This window comes from Stenella coeruleoalba (assembly GCF_951394435.1).
Source record: "Stenella coeruleoalba genome assembly, chromosome: 18".
In the NCBI taxonomy this organism is placed as follows: Eukaryota; Metazoa; Chordata; class Mammalia; order Artiodactyla; family Delphinidae; genus Stenella; species Stenella coeruleoalba.
This window is the reverse complement of record NC_137164.1, coordinates 35,284,486-35,309,346: the sequence shown is the minus strand read 5'-3', so window position 1 is coordinate 35,309,346 and position 24,861 is coordinate 35,284,486. Positions and strand designations below refer to the sequence as shown.

Below are 24,861 nucleotides of genomic sequence, written 5' to 3'. Positions count from 1 at the left end.
TATTTCTCCCAAATAGCCTTTAAAAAACAAAAAAACGAAAAGAAAAGCAAGTGATGCATGCTTCACAAGAAAGAATTTTCTTCTCCCTTGCCTTTATGATTTTCCAAGCAATGTGCAATTCATTTCGATTTTGTTGCTTTATTTATTGCTCAATTTTGCTTCTTTTTTATTTGCTATTGAAGATTGCTTTATAAAGTCTATCAAATATACAACTTATTGAGTACTCCAGCCCCTCTTTTTACTGCCAACCCTGAACAATGCAGGAAAAAAAGAGAGAACAAGAGAGAAACAGCTTTGTTATTACCTACTGCCACGTAAAGATAAACAATGGCTCTGTTATTAGGGGGAATTGGATGTCTTTTCCAATCAGATATGGAGAGAATGTAATGCTTGAGGGTAAATAACAGTTAACTAAGAAAAAGGTATAAACATAATTAAACTCCAGTTCTCAAACAAAACAGTGATGTTTCTCTTATATACAAAATAGACCTATTGAAACAGCAGTGATGTGTAGCTGAGATATTTTTAGAAGGAGTAAAAATAAATCAAATGTAATTAGAAATTAAATAATATATTTATTGTGCCTACTGAATAGATCTAATACAGGTAAAGACTATTCTTTATTATATACTTTGTTCCAGTAACTTTCAAGTAAACAAGTTTATGTTAGAAGATGAAAAAAAGGAAAGGAAATAGAACAAATTATAAAAAAAATAATAACAAAAGCAACAATAACAAGAAAAACATTTGAAGGAGCCAGAAATGAAAATGTAGGGGAGAAAAGATTTTTCTCAACTCTCTTAGGGTCCCTGGTTAGATATGAAACTTAAACTGACAAAGACATTAACAGGGGAAAATCATACTAATTGATTTAATATAAGTTTTATGTGACACAGGAAATGAAGATGCAAAGAAACAGACCTATGTATTTTTAGCTAAGGTTTGATGAAGAGTGGACAGTTGTGGAGGAATACGATAAGGTAAGGAGTACAAGGTAATTGTAGTAAACTGGGAGAAACTTAGCAAGGCCTGTTTGTTAGGGTTCTTCCTGACCTCCCTTTGCTTTCAGAGATAAGGCTACTCCTTTCCTCTGGGTATAGGGAAAGCACCTCTCACTTGAAGGTTTTATAGCCTGTTTCAGGAAAGAATGGTGAGGAGCTGGAAGAGGAGGTCAGAGTAACCTTCCTCTTTCTGCTCTTTTCTCAAACTCCTTGAGCATAAAATATTCAATATGCCAAGGTGCCATATCTTAGGGGAATGTGCCTTGAACCCTTTCGAAAACTATGTTTTTTCCTAGTGTTAAGTAGATATTGAATACTGGGAAATGTAACAGGGAGGTTTTTTTTTTTAACTGAAATGCAGCTATAATGTTGGCAGGCACTGAAACTTCAATTACTCTTCCAGGCAATTACTATACCTTTTTATAAAAAACAAAACTAATAAAAAAAACTAGGGATTTGAAAGGATTATCAGAGTTCCAAATAAACATTATACCACTAATTTATATTTTAGAAAACTGAAAATGTTAATGCACCTCCTTAAATGCCAGCATCGCAGTTGTAACAAGGATATCAAGTTTGCTACTCCTTTTAAAGATGACCTTTCAGAAACATCATGACAAAATTGGAAGTAAGAAAAGAACTTGGAAAATCTATGGTATTAAAAAAAGAAAATTTGGAAAATACTATTATATCCAGCCTGTAAATATTATAGCTATTTCATAAGACTGCTATTGGAGTTTAAAATATAAGATCATGTTTAATGCCTTAATAATTTTGGACAATGATCTTGACTGTTTCTTCTCTTTTACCTCTACTGTATTAAAAAGAAGATTTGAATAGAAGAAATCTTATTGTGAGTTTAATGATGGAAGAAACACCGCAAAGGAAAGAATTTAATTTGTTTGTTAATTAGCAGTAATTAACAAGTGAATGTTGGAAATGGGCTTTCACTGGCCAAATTCAACGTGTTTAAATTTTGTGGATGTTGGAGGAAGTAATCTAGAGGGGGGAGGGGAAGGGGTGGGTCCCAAACCCCCAGGCCTTGGACCCTACTGTTAGGAACCCGGCTTCACAGCAGGTGAGTGGCCAGTGAGCAAGAAAAGCTTCATCTGCCACTCGCCATCGTTCCCCATTGCTCACATTACTGCCTGAAACATCCATCCTCCCCAGTCCGTGGAAAAGTTGTCTTCCATGAAACTGGTCCCTGGTGACAAAATGGCTGGGGACCACAGACCTAGAGGACAGGACATCACCTCCTGTTGCCCCTTGAGCTGGACCCAGGCAATAGAGGCTCCTCCCCTCCTCCCCTGTCTCTGGAATGTATACTCTGCCTACCTTTCCCACAGTGGGAGCTGTTCCAAGGACATAATCTTGAGGGTGTAAGATGAGGCCATCTGGACTAAATAGTTGACCAAACCCAGTTAAGTCCTCTATATACAGTTTTAAGATTTGGTTGGTGGGTATGGAGGTCTACTCAACTTGTTTCTGCCCAAGACAAGCCTCATAATTAAGTTTCCTTGCTTATTAAAATTGCCACTTACCAATCTGGAGTGGCCTGCCTCTTTCTTTGGTCTGTCCCTGCTCTATGTGTAAGGGGGCCAATTTGCAAAACCACAGTGGGTTAGCCAAAATATTTTAGAAACAATGCCTACACTTGCAAAAGAAATAGTAAAGAATCTGCCAAGACCTAGAGACTGTACGGTAAAGATACTAACTGTGGTTTGATTTTTATGATCTTGTGTTTATCCATTGCTAGAGAAATAGTTCTGCTTTTCCAATACTAACTATAAATGTACTGCATTTCTGCCTCCAGAAGCTTATCTTTTATCTGTTCCAGTTTTCATTCAAGGGGGTGGTTGCACTCACTGAAAGGGCAGATCAGGTCACTGGACTTCATTGAGCTTACTGTTAAAAAAACCAGGACAACAGGCCCCAAGCGGAGTCACTTGTGTTAAGCTCCCATCATCGAAACAAGGCTTAATTACAGTTTAAGTTTAATTACAATACATTCCTGGCTCTTCCAGGAATGCACTCTTAAACCGGTCAATAGGAAATCACCTGATCAGCACTAGCTAGATAATCTATCTGACAGACCCATACCATCCCCTAAAGGAAAGTTATGTTGCAATAAACTACCCACTTTCTTGCCTAGTGTAACTTTCTCTGCCCACTCCCTTCTGCCTGTAAAAGTCTTTCATTTTGTACAGCTCCTGGGAGCTCCTTTATATCTGCTAGATTGGAAACTGCCCAATTCAATTGATTTTTGCTCAGATAAACTCTTTAAATATTTTAATATGCCTCAGTTATCTTTTAACACTGCATAAATTGTTGGGTGAATTGTTTTGTGTCTGTGTAGATGTCAATGTTTCCTTAAGAAATGTGTAGGGTATGGAAGAATTCATTTTGAAATTTCCTTCTTTTTTAACAGAATAATGCAAAATTATGGCTGACTAATCAATACTCACCTAACTCAAATTTTTATTTGGCTATCATTATCTACCCAAAAAATCTCCTAAGTATTATGCATCATCAAGTTGACATAGGGTAGTTCCCAGGATTCCAATTTAAATCTTTTACTTGTTTTTCGATTTATAGTTTTAACTAGAAAACCACGAGAACATAGCTAAGTATAAACGCAGCATCGAAATATATGAGAACTGGCCTTGTCATATTTTATTATTTTTATTCCTGCCTCTTACAATTCAGGACTAACTAGAGGAAGAAAAATATGCTTTCCAAACATGAGATGTATCACTTCTAGTTAGCCCACTTCCATCTTATCCCATGTCCACAAACTCCAATCACAGCATACCTCAACACTTTTCTTTAACTATAAAGATTTCCCACTCCCCTGCTTATATTTTAGTTCTTCCAAACTCAAGTGACGGTGGTTGACTCCATTGTTTTAGCAAACTCTAAATAAATAGGCTTTTCTCACTCTTGTATGGATGGTCTTCATTTATGACAGGTACAATAAGAATCTGTTCTCCATTTTATCAGGATTAGAAGCACTGGTATGTAACCAAGGCCTTGCCTGGAATGTCATCAAAATTGAGTCCCCGTAAAACTGACTACCCCTTGCCAAGTTTATGATCAACCTTTCTATTCAAAGCTTTATTCTCTTTCTTGTCCCCTCTGGCCTCAATCCTGTGCCAACTGAGCAATAATCAATGAGTCAGATGACTAAGATTGCTGTTGTCTATAACATCATTAGTGTACTAAAATTGTTATTGTTGACAACATTGTTAAGGTACAGACTCAGGTTGTTTCTCCAGAGTAAGATGAGCCAACAGACCCCCTGGGTCATGGACCACCAGACCAGAGACTTGTAAAAACTCCCTAATTCAAAGACCAGTTGGAGTGGACCTGAGGCTTGTATCCCATTCCCTTGCTTGGTACCCTGCAATAAACCCTACTTTGCTGCAAACACTTGTGGTCAGAGTTTGGCTTTCTGTGCTTCAGGCACACAAGCCCATTGCTTGGTTTCATCATATTTGAGCAAAATGCTCACTGATTCAGCTATGACCAGATACTTTTAAGAAACTAAAACTGACTTTATAGATCCAATGCTTACAAAGTTCTCTTGGAAAAACTGGTTTGGTATCTGTGTTACAGTGTTCCTACTCTGACATGCTATTAAGAAAATAGGCCCAGGAACATGAAGATATTTTGGCAGCCTTGAAAAGAGAGGAATTCAACCAAATTAATAGGTACTACAACAAATCTGATGTCAAGTTCTTGGTCTGACTTTGAGTTTCTACGCTCACAAGGATTTTATAAATCCAAACTGAGAATCTCCTATGTGAGATTCCAGCAGAGCAAAATTTAAAAGGCCATGTGGTAAATTATCATAGTTACGGTACCTATGAAAGTAATCAGGCCAAACCTAATGACATCAGCCTTATTTTACAAGCAAGAATAACCTTTCTTTAAAATTACTTTTTATCAAAAGATAGAGGGGAGATAGTAGAGGAAATTTTTATGTTTCAATGGAAAAAAATCCTCCCAGGTTGTCAGACTCTGTCAGTTCACTGCCTTAAGCTAGTTTGTACCACTTTGTAAATTTCAGATAACTAGTGGGTTTACAAAGAAGATTTGATTTCACCCTATGAAAACCCAGTTTGAGTATCTATTTGAAAATTTGAGTGTATCTTGTTAACTTGCTCAAACTTTTAGTTCTTCTAAGTTTCTTTCAATATCTGTCTAAAACCACCCAAATTATTGTTTGCAGTTTTCTCCTTCCCACTTGACTCAGTGTCGCTAAGAACTAAAACCTGTTTTCACATCCCTATAATAATATATGAAATCCTGTGAGCTAAACACTGACAACCTGATAAAACCCTCTTAAGATTCACCATTTACAGCAGGCCTTGCCTAGGCCAAATTTATCCCAGGATAAGTCTCTGTTGGGTGACTAAGGAAGACTGACAAAATGTTTGGGTCCTATATTCATGCCCTTGTACAAGAGGTAACAATGACTGTGCAAGAGCATCAACATTCTAGCTCTAGAGCTTCAAGAAACTTGAAAGACTTTGCTAAACAACCAGTTGATCCTGGCCTCCAGAAAGGGTCAGAAACAACTGCTGTAGATTTGTTTCCTGAAACTTCTCTGACATCTCTGTGGTCAACAATCACATTTGAAATGCCAATGAAGAAATTCACAGAATATCTACAATTGTTCTGACTCCTCCAGTTTAAGATTTTCCTATAACAACCTCTTAGAATCCACAGGATTGGTGATGCTTGGGGTTTAATTGCTTAGTGTTCAATAGGAGTTTAACTACACACGTACACACATGCATGCACACACACACACACACACACACACACATTCTTTTTTTTGTTGCGGTATGAGGGCCTCTCACTGTTATGGCCTCTCCCATTGCGGCGCACAGGCTCTGGACGCCCAGGCTCAGCGGCCATGGCTCACGAGCCCAGCCGCTCCGCGGCATGTGGGATGTTCCCGGACCGGGGCCCTAACTCGTGTCCCCTGCATCGGCAGGTGGATTCTCAACCACTGCGTCACCAGGGAAGCCCCCACACACATTCTTTTTAGGCATTCCTCTTTTAAGATGTCTGACATAGAGGACCCTAAAATAACCGACCTATACCACCAACTATGAACAGAGGGGTCAGTTGGTTTTATTGGAGCTAAGTCAACAAGAATCTTCATAAAACCATTTCTTAGATCCTGATTCACTCTGATTCACTCTATTCAGGAGGTTTTGGATTGTTCAGCATTGAATGATATTAATCTTGAGCAAACTCAGGACTAATGATGTTGAGTTTATCTGAGTATGATCTTCCTGGAAAGCAGTTTGAGAAACACTCCCCTCCCCTCTTGTGTTCTGAGAATTGTATCATCCTTGCCTCTACCAAGACCTAAGCACCTCCATCCTTCAAATAAGACTCTCGCTCACCCTTCATGACTCCCTTGTTTGCCTGACTCTGTGAACCTTACTTTTCCTCCCTAGTCTTACAACATCTTTAATGAAAGTTTCCCCTATTACAATAGCCTGAATAAAGTAATCTTTGTAACTGTTCAGTGAATTTTGTATTTTACAAAACTTGTTTATTAATAAAGTGAATAGAATTTGGTAAATGGTCAGACATCAGGTAGTGTTTGAGTATGACAAGAGATAATTTTTATATATTTATAACTATTTTAATTGTTGCCAATTTACTTTTACTCTTTTGTGTTAGGAAATTTTTCTTTTTTTCAACTGTCAATTATTAATGAAACCGAGTGGAACCCTGTGGGGTTCCTGGGCACAGAGTTTTTTTATCCCCTGTTTCTTGTAGGCAAGACTCCAGACTCCATTACCTTCCCTGAGTTCCAAAGGACAGATCTTAACAGTTGTTAATTATGGGAGAAGCAGCCAAGAAACGACCTAAGGCAAGATTAAAGGGACCAGAGAAGTTCATCAAGATTAGGAGACCAACCACCTGAGACCCTGCACACACCCTAATCTTGTCAGCAACCCTACCCTTGGACTAATGCTATAAAACTCATCAAATTCTCCCTGGTTGGGACACATAGTTTTCAAGGGCAGGAGGCTGCTGTGTCCCCTTTGCCTGTCAAAGCAACAAAACTATCCTTTTCTACTTCACCCAAAACTCTGTCTCTGAGATTCGAATCGGCACCAGTGTACAGAGAAGCTGAGCTTTTGCCATCATTCAATTTTCCCTGACTCTGCTACAAACAAAATTGCTTTCATAACTTATGAAATTACTTGATCTAGGTATTTGCTTAGTTTATATTAATTTTTTTTTTCTGTATCGGTCCTAGTGCTAGTACTAACCTTGGTTCTGTTAATAGGCATATGTTTCTCAGAAAAATAAACTTCATGAAAAAAGTATTTGTACAATTGCTTCTCTAAAAATGATGGCATAGTAGTAAACAATTTCTTAAACTGTGACACTTTTTGCATTTCTGTATGAAAAATCACCATGCATAGCTGTTATCATAGTTCAAGAAGACTGTTTGGTTTACTTTATTAACACTTATCAAGGATTTTCTCAAGGATAGGCACTGTTCTAAGTGGCTTAAATACTTTTCACATTTAATCCTCCCAATAAACTTAGAGTGAGGAAACTCAGAAATAAAGAGTTTAAGTAATTTGCCTTAGTCACATATCTGGAAAAATGTATAACTCAGATACAAGATGTGTGATCTGAAACAAAATTATAACCTCTTAACACCTAAGAATACTTCCTGAATGTATAGAGAACTGTTCTATATTTTGTCACCTAAACCAGCCCCTGAGGGCTAAAGGATTCTTGCCTTAATTTATTTCTTAGCTCTCCCATCTCCATTCCTTGATCAATGAATAAAGTTTCTGCTCTGCTATACTGAACCTGGTTTCCTTGGATTGGCATTTGTGACTCTGGTCATAGGACCCACTGAGGGGTGACCAACCCATTGGGAATCAGTAATACATATTATCAAACTTGCTATAAATGTCAGATAAAAATATATACCTGAAGTAAAATGGTGAAATGAAAGTTCATTCAGTACTTCTTGCCACTTGGATCCTTATTCATAATTTATAGTTGAAGAAAAGTAGATTACTAAATGCATATAATGTTTCTTTTTCTGGAGGCCTTACAGAAGAGAGAAAGGCACCCTACAATTTTCCAAATCAGAGCTACTTAGCACTTTTAACATAAGAATTCACAAATATTAATTTGTCTGCATTACCTAAGGATTCATCAGTAAACCATCTGAGAATTATTTCTGAGCCTATAAAGAAAGGGCCTAGCAAAAATACCTTCCTCCTGCCAAGATTTAGCAGTGGTAGTCATGTGGGAGATGAGCAAAATGTGGTTAGAGAAAGAAGGACATAATTTTTTCTACATCTTCAAGTCTACTTCAGAAGAGGTAGGTGATAGATGGGGCTGAGTAGCTGGAATTTGTCCCCTGCGGACAGATATTCCAAGATGAAGATAATAGCAGGAGTCAGAAGCTAAGCCCTGCCCAGATAAAAGATAGAGACCACATATTTCTCATTCTCCATGTCAAGGAGACCTTCCTGACTACACCTGTGAAAAAAGGCTCTTCAGGGGCCAAAAAGGGAGGGGGCGCCACCCCATAGTAGGTGATGTCAACCTACCCATAGGCCTCTTCACTAGAATCCATCTTGGCTAAGATAAACCAAATACAGACTCAGAGCCAGGCAAAGCAAGCTGATTGGCCAGAGGAAACCCACAGGAAATGCCCCATATAAGTGATTCAAACTACCATGAGAGTTCAACTCTTTCTCTGAGCCTTCCCATGTGTCTATCCACACGTATCCTTTTTCCTCCAAATAAACACTTTACTTGTTTCACTACTTTCCATCTCTTTGTGAAAATTCCTTTCTACAAAGCTGACAGTCCAGGGCCTTGTCACTGGCCCCTGGTCTAGTGGGTAGGATTCAGCACTGTCACTTCCATGGCCTGACTTCAATCTCTGGCCAGGGAACCAAAATCCTGCTTCAAGCTGCTGCAGGCCGAGGCCACCCAAGATCAAGACCCTTCTCCAGATTTTTCTATCCTTAGAAATAAGAGCTTCTTTGTTAAATGCATCTTCTCCCCAAACAATTTTGATATCAAGCAGGACTCTATGGGGCTCCTGGGCACAAAAGCCTTTCTGTGTCCCCCATTTCTTGATTACAGGAAATAGGTTTCATTCAGCCTCCATGACCTTCCCTGAGTTTCAATGAGCAGATTCAAACAGTTGCTGATTAAGGAAGGGAGGGGATATGGAGACAAGGGAGGAATAGTCAAAAGAAACAATAATGTAGCCTTGGGGCAGGGTCCTGGTTCCCCCTCAAGGGATATATATAACAGTATCTTTGAGCTGTTTGGCAGATACTGAAATCCCACCAGGTGGGAGAAGTTAACCGTGTACTGCCCACAAGCACATAGACCCCAGACTGCTTGAAACCAGAAGGTTGATGATGCTGACTCCCACTTACCTCACCACCAACCAATCAGATGATTGTCCAAGAGCTGATAATGCCCTATCTAAACCATTACTATAAAACTCCTCACTATCCCCTGCAGGGTGGGACACAGAGTTTTGAGGGCATTAGCCTGCTGTGGCCCCCTTTGCCTGGCAAAGCAATAAAGCTATTCTTTTCTACTTTACCCAAAACTCTGTCTCTGAGAATTAATTCAGTGTTGAGGTACACAGGCCAGATTCAGTTTCAACTTGATATTACCTCATCAACTTCTTTTACCTCTGGCACTTAAATCTACCCCAAAGTTTATTCAGCATACAGGAATTATTTGCTTATAAGTGTGTTCTTCTCACTGTTCTGGAAATAAATAACTAACTTGTTGCTTAAAACTATGCCTCCAACACCAATTTTGATTCCTAGCATTATAGAAGGTTTTCAGTTAATATTTGACATATGTTGCATTATGAATATATTACATTTAATTTATCTTTGTCATATAAATTATAGATAATTATTTATTATTTTGTTATGGATCTGTAATTTGTATATGCTTACATAATTTGAAGCCAACTGAAGAATTGAGATTTTTCTGCAAGTTCCTGAATTTTTATTCAGTTCAAAATAATAGCATAATATGTGAATAATAGAATTAGTCCAAAATATAATGTCACTAAAATAGTGTTTTTTATGACCATAGAGCTGATTTATTCCAGTTGAGAATGTACATCTAAGAATGTGACATTATTATTAAAGAATATTTTATATGTGCTAAACCACTTGATAATCAATAAACACATAGAAAATTGAGATTAGCCATCAAAACAAACATTTTGTTCACTGGTTAATCTACTATCCTGTTTCTACTCTTTCTGATAGTAAGTAGGGGCTGTTGATTTGTTAGGATTTAGAAAACTCAATGTAGCATATTTATATGTAAAAATAAGATACTTATTTGACTGTGAAATCACCTTAGCCTTTCTTTTACTATATTCTTTGGTATTACTTTGCTAGTTCAATTCCCGTAGTCAAGCTTTTAGTCTCCATGGTTACTTTTGCAAATGTTAATTTGGTGAAAGGATCAGAATAAAAATCAATCAAGTCAGTGCTTGGACATGCAATTTAGCTAGTCTCCCTAATGTGTACACTTCATGGTCTGTTTCTTAGACTCCTTTAGGAATTCTCTTAATTTTTTAACTGATATCAAATTACCTTTAATCTAATTTTCCTTTTCAAATATTTAAAATAAAAATAAATTCCCTGTAAGCATCTTTGATACCAGTTAACATCTAAATGTTATTTGTATTAGCTAATTATTGCACATCATTTATTTCTGGCAATAGAGGTGATGGAAAGGAAGAGATTTGGGACATTTAGGAAAACATAGGCATTCAAATACATATTATTTTTAAAAGAATTTCAACATTTTTGTGAGTGGGCATGGGGGGTAAGGGATATAACAATTATGCATTTCCAAACAGATATATCTCATCTTTCTGAATTATTACTAAGCAGAAATAGACTTATTTAAAATTATCTTCAAATATCTAACAGAGATGAGCTGTCCTAAGGTGGGGAAAAAATGAGGTAGAATACAAATACACTTATATTAGGTACAAATATCAAGATATAATGACTAAAACATTATCTAAATACAATAAAAATCTTTACATTTTTTACTGGAGGTAGTCTAATATCCATAAGTTTGTTTAATTTTTGAGGCAATATGAAACATTTTCTCATAAATTTATATTTAATTTAGCATATTTAATAAAATGGATTATCAGATCTATACCATAAAATTCTATTTTTCATTCTATGATGGATAGAGTATAGCTCTGAAGAAGCTGTTAGTTTGAATTGGAGGTAATGATGAATTAATAATAGGTAGGGAAGTACTTTATAAATATTAATATTTTTGTTTTTGACTGAGTGCATTTTATGTAGGAGGAAAACTATTAGTAGTTATTTTCTTCATACAATAAAATCAACTTTTAAAACTAATTATATAAACAAACCATATTTTCCTTAAGTTTCTAAATGGAACTTTCAGAGTCTTGGGATTTTAGTTATAAATCTATGAAATATTAATAATCCTTTTAAAGGGCCCCTTGATTAATATGTACTCATATGAATTTAAGGACATTAAATTTTCTTAAACAATCAGTCTCACTTATAGCTTATTTAAACTTCCTCCCACATTTTAATCTACACTCATAAATATAATATGCTTGTGTTCTAAGCTTGTGTAGTACTTATCCTAAGAAAACTTTTCAAAACATTAGTCAACACTAACAAATATAGCATTAAAATTATAAATTCAATGGTAAAAGTTTTTAATATTCAAACGTTGTAACTTTCTCTTACTCTTCCACATAACATTTTCTTAAATCTAAAATTAATATTACTGCTTTAGAATAAGTCATTTATGATTGAGCTTCTAGCATATCAAAATATATTAATGCTGTTAAATTAATTAAACAAAGAAGCCGTTAGACTGAGGTGGCTCTAATGCAAGGATAGCTTATGAAAGCAAACAAAAATCTAAACCAGTAAATGCCTCAAAGGTACAAAATCAAACCGCTAAAAACAATCAATCACAGCCAACTAAGCTTTAAGCTATAGCCAATCAAATAATTCCCTTTCTTTGCTTCTGCACCTCCTCTATATGTCTTTCTCTTAGCTCCTATTGGCTGAGCACTCCTAACTACTTCCAGTTTGGGCCTGCTTGCTTGGAATCAATTTTTGCTGAAATAATTTCTTAAAGTTTTTATTATGCCTCAATTTATCTATTAACTACACAAACATTTTAATTGTATCCCTCAGTTTAATACAAAAGGTGTTGATGCTGTGGGTTTGATTTTCTCCATCATTTATATACCAATTCTAAATCTAACTCATTTTGAAAATTTAAGTTTCTCAGTAAGCAGGGGAAGAGGTTTGACCTTCTAAGTGTTAAAAAGAAAACCATAGGCCCAAAATGGCATCATTTGTGCTAAAGCCCATGATACCAAACCTAGACTTAATACCTAACCTAACTGTCATATTCACCTTCTTCAGAAATGTAATTTTAATCAAACAGTTTGGAATTTTCTGGTCATCACAAATGAGGTAATCTGTCAGGTAAGCCTTTACATCATCTCCCAGGGAAAGAAGAGGCAATCTGCATGATAAAACCTGCGCTGTTCCCTTCCCCAAAAAACAAGACATCCTGGATTAAAAATAATTATTTCCCTTCTTTTGTTAATATCTCCCTTGCCCTACCTTCTTCCTATAAAGCCCTTCCATTTTGTACAAACCCATTCTGAACTCCCCTCTAGTTGATAAATGGGGTGCTGCCCAATTCATGAATCATTGAATAAAGTCAATTAGATCTTCAAATTTACTAGGTTGACTTTGTTTTGTTTGTTTGTTTTTTTTCGGGGAAGATGTTACTAGAGCAATGCTGTTTATTTACTTTTTTATTTTCTTTAATTTTTAAAAAAATTTATTTTGTATTTTTTTTACAGCTTTATTGGAGTATAATTGCTTTACAATGGTGTGTTAGTTTCTGCTTTATAACAAAGTGAATCGTTTATATATATACATATGTTCCCATATCTGTTCCCTCTTGCATCTCCCTCCCTCCAACCCTCCCTATCCCACCCCTCTAGGTGGTCACAAAGCACCGAGTTGATCTCCCTGTGTTATGTGGTTTCTTCCCACCAGCTATCTATTTTATGTTTCGTAGTGTACATATGTCCATGCCACTCTCTCGCTTTGTCACAGCTCACCCTTCCTCCTCCCCATATCCTCAAGTCCATGCTCTAGTAGGTCTGTGTCTTTATTCCTGTCTTACCCCTAGGTTCTTTATGACATTTTTTTTCTTAAATTCCATATATATGTTTTAGCATACGGTACTAGACTTTCTCTTTCTGACTTACTTCACTCTGTATGACAGACTCTAGGTTCATCCACCTCATTACAAATAGCTCAATTTCGTTTCTTTTTATGGTTGAGTAATATTCCATTGTATATATGTGACACATTTTTTTTTAACATCTCTATTGGAGTATAATTGCTTTACAATAGTGTGTTAGTTTCTGCTTTACAACAAAATGAATCAGTTATATATATACAGATGTTCCCATATCTGTTCCCTCTTGCATCTCCCTCCCTCCCACCCTCCCTATCCCACCCCTCCAGGCGGTCACAAAGCACCGAGCTGATCTCCCTGTGCTATGCAGCTGCTTCCCACTAGCTATCTACCTTGCATTTGGTAGTGTATATATGTCCATACCCCTCTCTCACTCTGTCACAGCTTACCCTTCCCCCTCCCCATATCCTCAAGTCCATTCTCTAGTAGGTCTGTGTCTTTATTCCTGTCTTACCCCTAGGTTCTTCATGACATTTTTTTTTTTCTTAAATTCCATATATATGTGTTAGCATATGGTATTTGTCTCTCTCTTTCTGACTTACTTCACTCTGTATGATAGACTCTAGGTCTATCCACCTCATTACAAATAGCTCAATTTTGTTTCTTTTTATGGCTGAGTAATATTCCATTGTATATATGTGCCACATCTTCTTTATCCATTCATCCGATGATGGACACTTAGGTTGTTTCCATCTCTGGGCTATTGTAAATAGAGCTGCAATGAATATTTTGGTACATGACTCCTTTTTTTTTTTTTTTTTTTTCCTTTTGAATTATGGTTTTCTCAGGGTATATGCCCAGTAGTGGGATTGCTGGGTCATATGGTAGTTCTATTTGTAGTTTTTTAAGGAACCTCCATACTGTTCTCCACAGTGGCTGTATCAATTTACATTCCCACCAACAGTGCAAGAGAGCTCCCTTTTCTCCACACCCTCTCCAGCATTATTGTTTCTAAATGTTTTGATGATGGTCATTCTGACTGGTGTGAGATGATATCTCATTGTAGTTTTGATTTGCATTTCTCTAATGATTAATGATGTTGAGCATTCTTTCATGTGTTTGTTTGCAGTCTGTATATCTTCTTTGGAGAAATGTCTATTTAGGTCTTCTGCCCATTTTTGGATTGGGTTGTTTGTTTTTCTGTTATTAAGCTGCATGAGCTGCTTATAAATTTTGGAGATTAATCCTTTGTCAGTTTCTTCATTTGAAAATATTTTCTCCCATTCTGAGGGCCAGCTAGCTGGGGGTTACTTCCCAAGCAAACTTGAATTTGTCATCTCAAGAGAATTGAGGTGAATAAGAATCACTGATTGATTGTAAGCCAGAAATTTGGCTGCTACTTGAGTCCAGGAATTACTTCTCTTCTCTCCAGTCTCAGTAAGACTGAAACAGATTACAAAATAATGGGCATAGTATGAACATATACTTTCCCTCGCATCTTCCTTTTTAAAAATTGTAGGTCTTCGTAATTGGAACTCTCTGCTTATCATATATGCATTTCACCTAGCTAACTGTTTTTCTGCTGGGGCTTGGAGGGAATCGAATGAGTAGCACCCTCCTCCTCATCTAGTTTCTGAACCCATTAAAAAATTAGACAAAGTGAAAGCAGATGAGAACTAAAACATTACTTCTATTCCTGATAAAATTTATCCTGGAGTACATGGATTAAATATGAGAACTAGATAGGATTGCTAACTCCCTAGTTGGTGCCCTTATTGAGAAAACCAGAGAGGGAAATAGAGTTTGCAGAGAAATAGTGACTGAAGTTGGTGTTTCTCAAGGTTTAACAAGTCACATTAGGTATTTTGTTAAAAAACAGGATCTCATTTAGCAGCTCTGGATGGGTTTCAGATTTAGCTTTTCTAACAAACTCCTAAGTGATAGTAAAGTTGCTTATCCGGGAAATATACTATGTCTCCTAATGTTAGATAGAAAAAACTGGAGGGAAAATACACTAATATCAATCATTAGGACAAATACAATGAAAACTAAGAAGCTTAATTCTCCCTGTTGAAATAAGGAAAGAGATTTTCTTCCCTTTTTTTTTCTCAGAGCATTTACTTTAGAAAACTTGTAATTCTGAGTACTTTCTCCTCTCTTTGAAATGTTTATAAATCCTCTTAAAAACTAGATAGGACTTTTGTCAGCATTATGACTTAAGGATGTCTTTCTCAAGAGCCTGGAAGCCATTTCTTTGAAATGTAATCCTCAAGGAAGACAGCACCCTTATTGCACAGCTCCTGTGGGAGGGGAGGAGTCTATCTAGTGGGACCTTAATCCAAGTTGCAAAATTACCTACTGTCACAAAGTTTTGAGAAGTGTGCTTTTCCCCCCTCTGGATAAAACTAATTAGTTAACTCAGATGGTCACGCCAACTACTGGGTAAAGTAAGGATGAACTTGTGTGACAAATAGTGCTGTTCAGTCCTCTTACTTAAGAAGTAGATATTGATTACCTGGAAAAAATATGTCTAATGAGTTGTATCTGCTTGGCTGCATGGAAGGGTGAGATTTCTCTCTATCTTTGCAATCTCTTAGTATGTTGCCTGTGATGTGTATTAGATTCTGGTTTCATGCTTATTCAATAATAAAAAAAAGTTTTTTCTAGTACTTTTGTGGAGAGGTTTTCTGGATTGTAGAAGTTTTTTTGTTTGTTTTTAATTTATTTTCCCAACATTGTCACCCATCTACTGCAATACTACTGGTTCACTATCACTTCAATAAATACAGTACTACACAGTCTGAGGTTGGTGGCACACACAGATGTGAAGCACTGACTATGCGACTTGAACATCTACAGACTTTGGTATCCAGGGCAGGTCCTGGAACCAAATCCCCATGGATACGGAGGGGCAATTGTATATTATATATTCCTATTATCATTAATAGTCATCTTTAACATTGAAAATATTTGTAGATTATTCTAAGATTATATAGAAGTATTTATAAAAATAAGTTATATTCTAGAGATATCAATGCAGGAAAAAACCTGAACAGTAACTTAGAAAAACTATCCTCATTGATGGTATTTTCTATAAGTCTTTTATTTAAGTATGCCTTATTAATTAAACAGCCAAATAGTAAATCCTGTCTTTAGCAGAAATTTTACCCCAAAGGGCAGTCTTTAGCATAGCTGAATAAGGACCTGCATAAATTTCATGCTATGCATCTTTTAACTACATTTAAAAAATCACTGATACTTCCTTAAAACCTTAACAGTTGACAAAGTTTCAAGAATCCTGGATTGGAGTCACGGCAGGGTAAATGGTAAGTCCTGGAACTCATGTGAACTTGGTGGACAATATACTTTTCAGTAAATGGTACGGTAATATCCCTTCTTCCTATCTCATATAAGCTTAGAGTTTATTGCCCAAACTGCTTTTCAATGTCCTTGTATGGTAAATTGGGTGTGTACACTCATGGTATGAAATATAAGAGGTAGCAGGCTAATATGATAAACATATAGAAAATAGTTGGTTGAATGCAGCAAATTTGGGGAAAATTCCTTCTAAGGAAAAAAAAAGTTTGTAAAAATATTGATAAATTTATTAAACAAGTTTTAAGTATGACCACCACAAAGCTTTACTGATTAAAAAATAGATATACACCATTTTATCTTTCCCTCTATTTAACATTTCAGAAATAAATTGTCCACCTCAGTTAAATAATATTATCCGTATGTTCTATGCATTGAAGTAAATATGTGGGCAAAGAAGTTGAATATACTTAACAATTCTAAACTGTACAATTAGAAATGGCTAAAATGATAAATTTCATGCTATTCATCTTTTAACTATGATTAAAAAATCACTGATACTTCCTTAATATCTTATATCATTTTTCTGAAATGTGACTAATAAATTTGATCACATATACATGTTGGGAAATTTTAGATTTCCTAATATTTCCTTGACATAAACTATCAATATTTTCCATGGATATTAATTTCAAATATTTTTCCACTACCCAGTAATAAAACTCAATTTCATGTTTTACATTGACTCAAAAAGAGGGATTTTCTTGATTTTTCTAGCCCCTGCATGATTATCAGCACTTTCATTATGGGATGGGCATTTTCTAAGCACTATTGTTAGCTGTCTCAAGTGAGTGACTATAAAAGAAAACAATAATTAAAGATCACATTTGCGGGCTTCCCTGGTGGTGCAGTGGTTGAGAGTCCGCCTGTCGATGCAGCGGGCACGGGTTCGTGCCCCGGTCCGGGAAGATCCCACATGCCGCGGAGCGGCTGGGCCCGTGAGCCATGGCCGCTGAGCCTGCGCATCCGGAGCCTGTGCTCCGCAACAGGAGAGGCCACAACAGTGAGAGACCCACGTACCGAAAAAAAAAAAAAAAAGATTGCATTTGCTGTCAGCATAGTATTTAGGAAGAAATAAACTTGTGTTTTGATGAAAATATATACTTCTTGATTTTTGAAAAGTCGAGCAATAAAACGACTATTTCTTGTCAATTTTTTACTCAGTTCTGAATTAAAATTTATTGAAAAAAATACACTGATAAAAGTAAATTTTCTATTATTTATTAATTATATTTAAAATTTACATGGACTATTAAGGACATTGTGTAATGTTTCTACTATATGCTTTAAACAATTACAAATATTGGCATAAAATAATGTGCATATCAATGTAACAAGTTTGAAAAGTGGGGAATGAGAATCTGAAGTCTGCCTTCCTTCTAACAATGATGATTAACACTCCAAATGAATGGATCATAGATTTCTCTCTCAAATTTCTAAGATTCTTTATGAACAAAATTCTAAAGGACTTCAACATGCAATGGAGATATATATATATATATATATATATATATATATATATATAACATTCAGAATAACTAACTTCCATGCTTACACTGAACTCGTCATAAGGCAAAAGCCTATAATTGTACTAATTCTTTGGCTCAGTGTGTTCAAAAAGCAAAGCAATGTGGTAAGCTTAATGAAAAAGATCCTTTGTGTTTTCCAGCTTCAAATTGCTTATACAGTTGCAATAAAATCCAACCATCCTCTCAGATTATATATGCAGCTCTGATTTGTTTTCTGAATGCAAGAGACAAGCATGAATCTGTTTCTCTAGTTCATAGTTTAGGAAAATTAGGAAGAAGCATGTTTGTTTTAATAAACATCATTCCACCTCCTGGTATGATCACATCTGAGTAGGAAAATAGTAAATTGATCAAATTCTGTCAGATGAAATATCATGTCTTCTACTCTTGGCAACCTCTTGGTATCTCCACAGATTATAAAACAATTGAATGAACTGTGGTCATGAAATTATCCATGTCACAAATCTCGGTTTCTCCTTTTAATTGCTCAAGAAAAACAAGCCTTTGGTAACTCTAGTTACTGTATGCTACAATACAAAACAAATTACCAATAACCATTCCTGAACTAATACATGACCAGATAGTGTTCCCAGAGCAGTTTGTTTTCTTGTTTCCCATAATTCTGTTTGATCTTTTATTTCTTTTGACATCAGTAGGTAAATCTACCAAAATCTTTCTTCTTGAAGAATTTTCATCTCAGGAAGTTCTCATTCTTGCCCTCTGATATAAAAATAACCACTCCAGCAATTAAAATACATCCAAATAAAAATAAATCAAGGTTGCTTGATGACTACTACACAGGCACCTGCTCTCCCAATATTCAAGGAAGCCATCTGTTGAAAAAGATGAAACACAATTTAAGACAAATTTTACTGTCTTAAAATATACAAATTATAATGTATTTAAACCACTCATTCATATGCATGAAAATCATTAATAAATGTGCTTATCTTTTCCCAATTTATCCACAAGTAGTACAATATAAATGGAAACAATGAAAATGACATTTACATAAACGAATAATATATATATTGAATTTTTTTAAACCTGCAATCATTTACAGAATTTTTAATGAAACTAGTAAATTCTTTAATGATTTTTAGTGAAATGAAGCTGTTTAAGAAAAGTTTCCAGCAAAGATTTATTCTAGAGCTTGCATGGACACATTTATGATGATATTTCATAGTGACAGCTTGGAGTATATTTTAGATGAAATAGCTATTTCACTATTGAAGTCATTGTGAAGTTATTTCCCAAGATTTTATACTGAATTAAATGTGTTATGCATTCATTCTAAACAGAGACATACAGTGATATAGCTTCAATATTTTGTTATTAATAGGCCATAATTACAATTGCTACAGGGTCTATTTTTTTAAAAGTCTACATTATGCTTGTCATTGAAATGAGAACTGAGATTTTTAAAATAATCCTGAATATGAAATTGGTTAGAAATATATTAAAACAATAATTTTTACAAAGTTTGTAATGAAAATTTATTCCATAGAGGTAAACTAAGATTTTAGTAATTTGAACTTTTTCATATCAATGATTTTTATTAGTTTTCTAAGAATAATTTATGCACATAAAAATATTAAGTAGATGAGAAATTACAGGATATTATTTCAAAGAGAAAGGAATAAAATGTAACAAATAAAATAGCTATGAGCAAGATAACCTCAGATCACATACATTATCTTATTGATTGAGAAAGGACATGGTCTCACTCTCTAAATATGAAAATTACCATCATTATCTAATTATCTGTTAGTTCTTTTAACTGTGCTTATTGTTACCTGCCATCCCCCTTGCAGGTTAAAAATAAAAACAGAAACAAAACCAAAACACCTTCCCATGTGACTTTTTTTTATTCCTTTCATTTAATATCCTATTTTTTAAAAAGCTAATATAACATCTCTTGTCTTTTTCATAGATATTTGCTCAAAATGAGTAGTTAAAAGGGGCATGTGATATATTGATAGCATATTGTGTGTTAAGAATAATTTTTATATATCACTGTCACCTTTATAATCCCATCATATGTTGTCTTCTCTGTATGACAGACATGTGAATGGAGTGTCAAGAGACAATATGTAAATCTGGTAACATCAATGTCTACAATCTGAAATATTTCTGACTCCAAAATGCACAGTTTCCATTGCCGCTCTTTTAGTTTCCAATGATTTTGAAACATTGTTTCACATCAGAGTCATCTAAGGGACTTTTACAAAGTATAAGTACTCAAGGCCCACCATTCAATAGGAATGGGATGAGTATTGGGTAGATGTATTTTTGAAGTTTCCCAAATACTCTCTGACGTTCATTCAGTACTGAAAACTACTATGCATAGTTTCTAGGTGAAGTACAATGTACATACTTTCACTTTATGTCTGTATCTACATTTGCATCTATAATTCTATACATGCTTGTATGTGTGTGTAAAAATGAATGTCTGCTTTTTTCCCCTGAGTTTACTATTCCTCCTGTATTTCTTTTACCAGTGAATGCCACCACTTTCTACCCAGTTGCTCAAGACAGGAACCTAGAGCACATCCATGACCCTTATTTTTACCTCCCTCAACCTTGCAGGTAAATAACCATCAAGTCCTATAAGTATCTCTCCAACAAACTTAATTATACCCATTCGTACTGTCTTCAACCTAGTTCAGGTTACAGTTTCACCTTGAGTGTAAAGGGGAGCAGAATATGCCACTCTAGGGTATCCCACTTTGGCATATTGATTATTTTGAACTAAAGGTACTTGAGAGATGCCGGGCACAGGAGGGACACTCTGACCCTCCTTTGATCCCTTAAAGTAGGAGATAAATCTCCCATGTGAAATGGTACCCTCATCTACCAGGAGGGTAGAGGCATATTGATCACCAGACATAGGGAATTTAGGGCCAAGAAGGCTGTGTAAACAAACCTTGTAACTTCACCAATTTCCTACCTCAGTCTCAAACCACTTTTTCTACTCAGTTCTTCATGAATTTACTGTTTCTTTGTCTAAAAAGTATCAAAACTTCCTGCTTTGGTCACTTCTTTGAGTCTCATGTATTTATGGGGTTTCCATATGTACAAAATTAAATTTGTTTTTCTCCCGTTAATCTGTTTTATGTCAATTTAATTATTTCATTAGCTGAAGAAACAAGAAGGAAAGAAGGAAAAATTTTCCACCCCTACAGTGGATTAATAAAATATGTCCTAATAAATTTCTGACTCTGATCTTGCTTTCTCCTAATCGTTTTTCACTTCTCATCAAGTGCAATCATTTTAAAGCACAATTCTGATGACTTACTTTCCCTGTCTAAAATCCTTCATTAGCTCTCCTTTAGGTTTATGGTAAAGTCAAGATTCTATAACATGGTTTCTGGTCCTATATGATATAGACACAATTTACCTCTCCAAACTTACTGCTCACCTCTTTATTTATTGCCGAATGAAACATGCTATGTGTTCTCCTTCCTGCGGCTCTTTAAAAATTCTCTTCCTTAAACCAAACCACTCCCTATATTTTTATCTGTTTAACTATTACTCATTTTCTATGCTTCACTCTACATATCATTTTCTGAAAGATTTCTCTATCCAACACACTTAAGTTCTATCATAGTATTAAGTATTCCCCTTACCCCAGCATTTATCATTCTATTTTAAACATTTGATATATTCTACAAAAATATATTTTAAATATTTGAGACCTCTTCCCCTTTTCCCCCTTGGTCCAGTTTTATCTTATTTAATACATATTTTAAACAATCTGTCCTGTTCTCTCTCCAGGGTTATACCTTTCAGCCTTAGTATGATAACCTAAAAAGGTTGGCATGAAACCAATTATTAAACAGCAACTGAAAATTTAAATATCTCACCAGGCTTCTCTGAAACTCATTCTAAGCATCTTACATCTCTATTATATGCAAATAAACTAAATCCACACACAACAGAGTAAACTGAATTGCAAAAATAATTCACAATAAATTTATTTAAGAAACATTCACATATCTCTCACCCCATGCCAGCAACTATGTCAGGTTTTGGAGATATGACAGTAAATGACACACTATCACTGTTTCTTTACAGCTGCAGGTCGATGCAACAAGACAGCACTACAACATTGTGAAAGGGTGATTTTAGCCAGGCTAGGGGAAATGGAAGTAAATTTTTCTTTCTATGTCTTGAAGCACACATATTCTTTTTTCAAATCAAATGCAAAAACACAAAATAACAATGTTAAATGACAAAGTCAAATTTATTTAAAACACAAACAAACACACACACCTGCAAGCATGCATGGGTTTGTTCTCTGTGTAACTATTAAGACATGAATCTGACAAATACTCTCTAATCTATTTACATTATTTCCAATTCTAGCTAGCTTGGGAAATTTTCCAAACATACATTGTTATATATTTTAATATATTTGCTTATTCATTCTAATGCTTGGACATTTTATGGTGCCAGTAGTAAATGAAATAACCAGATGATATTGTCCATTTATGGGGTATGTGAAGGGAAGGTGACAGGCATTATCCAGCAAATACCAGAACTTTCTCTAGTGGCCTGGAATTTCAAAGGGATTTTGTGTGGGTTTGCTGATGGTCCCTTGAGAGTCTTAAAAATACAAATAATGATAAGATATGGATGTAAAATCTTAAAGTAATTAAGAGCTTTAAAATTAATGTTTATTGTACTAAAATAAAGTTATTATAAAACATTTTATATATATATATTTTTTTTTTAATGCAGCAGGTTACTATTAGTCATCAATTTTACATACATCAGTGTATACATGTCAATTCCAATCGCCCAGTTCATCACACCACCATTCCCACCACCCCACAGCTTTCTCCCCTTAGTGTCCATACTTTTGTTCTCTACATCTGTGTCTCAACTTCTGCCCGGCAAACTGGTCCATCTGTTCCATTTTTGTAGGTTCCATATACACGCATTAACATACGATATTTGTTTTCCTCTTTCTGACTTACTTCACTCTGTATGACAGTCATAGATCCATCCACGTCTCAACAAATGACCCAATTTTGTTCCTTTTTATGGTGGAGTAATATCGCATTGTATATATGTACCACAACTTCTTTATCCATTCATCTGTTGATGGGCATTTAGTTTGCTTTCATGACTTGGCTATTACAAATAGTGCTGCAATGAACATTGGGGTGCATGTGTCTTTTTGAATTATGGTGTTCTCTGGGTATATACCCAGTAGTGGGATTGCTGGATCATATGGTAATTCTATTTTTAGTATTTTAAGGAACGTCCATACTGTTCTCCATAGTGGCTGTATCAATTTACATTCCCACCAACAGTGTAAGAGGGTTCCCCTTTCTACACACCCTCTACAGCATTTGCTGTTTGTAGATTTTCTGATGGTGCTCATTCTAACTGGTGTGAGGTAATACCTCATTGTAGTTTTGATTTGCATTTCTCTAATAATTAGTGATATTGAGCAGCTTTTCATGTGCTTCTTGGCCATCAGTATGTCTTCTTTGGAGAAATGTCTATTTAAGTCTTCTGACTATTTTTGGATTGGGTTGATTGTTTCTTTAATATTGACCTGCATGAGCTGTTTATATATTTTGGAAATTAATCATTTGTCCATTGATTCATTTGCAAATATTTTCTCCCATTCTAAGGGGTGTCTCTTCATCTTGGTTATGGTTTCCTTTGCTGTGCAAAAGCTTAGAAGTTTCATTAGGTCCCATTTGTTTATTTTTGTTTTTATTTCCAATACTCAAGGAGGTGGATCAAAAAAGATCTTGCTGTGATTTATGTCAAAGAGTGTTCTTCCTAGGTTTTCCTCTAAGAGTTTTATAGTGTCTGGTCTTACTTTAGGTCTCTAATCCATTTTCAGTTTATTTTTGAGTATGGTGTTAGGGAGTGTTCTAATTTCATTTTTTTACATGTAGCAGTCCAGTTTTCCCAAAACCACTTATTGAAGAGACTGTCTTTTCTCCATTGTATATTCTTGCCTCCTGTGTCAGGGATTAGTTGTCCATAGGTGTGTGGGTTTATCTCTGGGCTTTCTATCTTGTTCCATTGATCAATATTTCTGTTTTTGTGCCAGTACCATACTGTCTTGATTACTGTAGCTTTGTAGTATAGTCTGAAGTCAGGGAGTCTGATTCTTCCTGCTCCGTTTTTTTTTCCCTCAAGACTGCTTTGGCTATTCGGGATTTTTTGTGTCTCCATACAAATTTTAAGATTTTTTGTTCTAGTTCCACAAAAAATGACATTGGTAATTTGATAGGGATTGCATTGAATCTATAGATTGCTTTGGGTAGTAGAGTCATTTTCACAATATTGATTCTTCCAATTCAAGAATGTGGTATATCTCTCCATCTGTTGGTATCATATTTAATTTCTTTCTTCAGTGTCTTATAGTTTTCTGCATAGAGGTCTTTTGTCTCCCTAGGTAGGTTTATTCCTAGGTATTTTATTCTTTTTGTTGCAATGGTAAATGGGAGTGCTTTCTTAATTTCTCTTTCAGATTTTTCATCATTAGTGTATAGGAATGCAAGAGATTTATGTGCATTAAGTTTGTATCCTGCAACTCTACCAAATTCATTGATTAGCTCTAATAGTTTTCTGGTGCCATTTTTAGCATTCTCTATGTATAGTATTATGTCATCTGAAAACAGTGACAG

The 24,861-nt window shown here is 35.3% G+C and overlaps 1 protein-coding gene across 2 annotated transcripts in view; it reads right to left on the bottom strand.

Annotated features, from left to right (window-relative positions):
- Positions 1-18,975: 18,975 nt before the first annotated feature.
- Positions 18,976-24,861, bottom strand: part of KLHL1 (kelch like family member 1) — a gene marked incomplete at its 3' end in the record, with an annotated part of 374,754 nt that continues 368,868 nt past the window's right edge. For both annotated transcript variants that reach the window (XM_079903211.1, XM_079903212.1), the window contains one exon: positions 18,976-19,035. In XM_079903211.1, coding sequence (XP_079759337.1) covers positions 18,976-19,035 — 60 coding nt within the window. The remainder of the gene's footprint in view (positions 19,036-24,861) is intronic.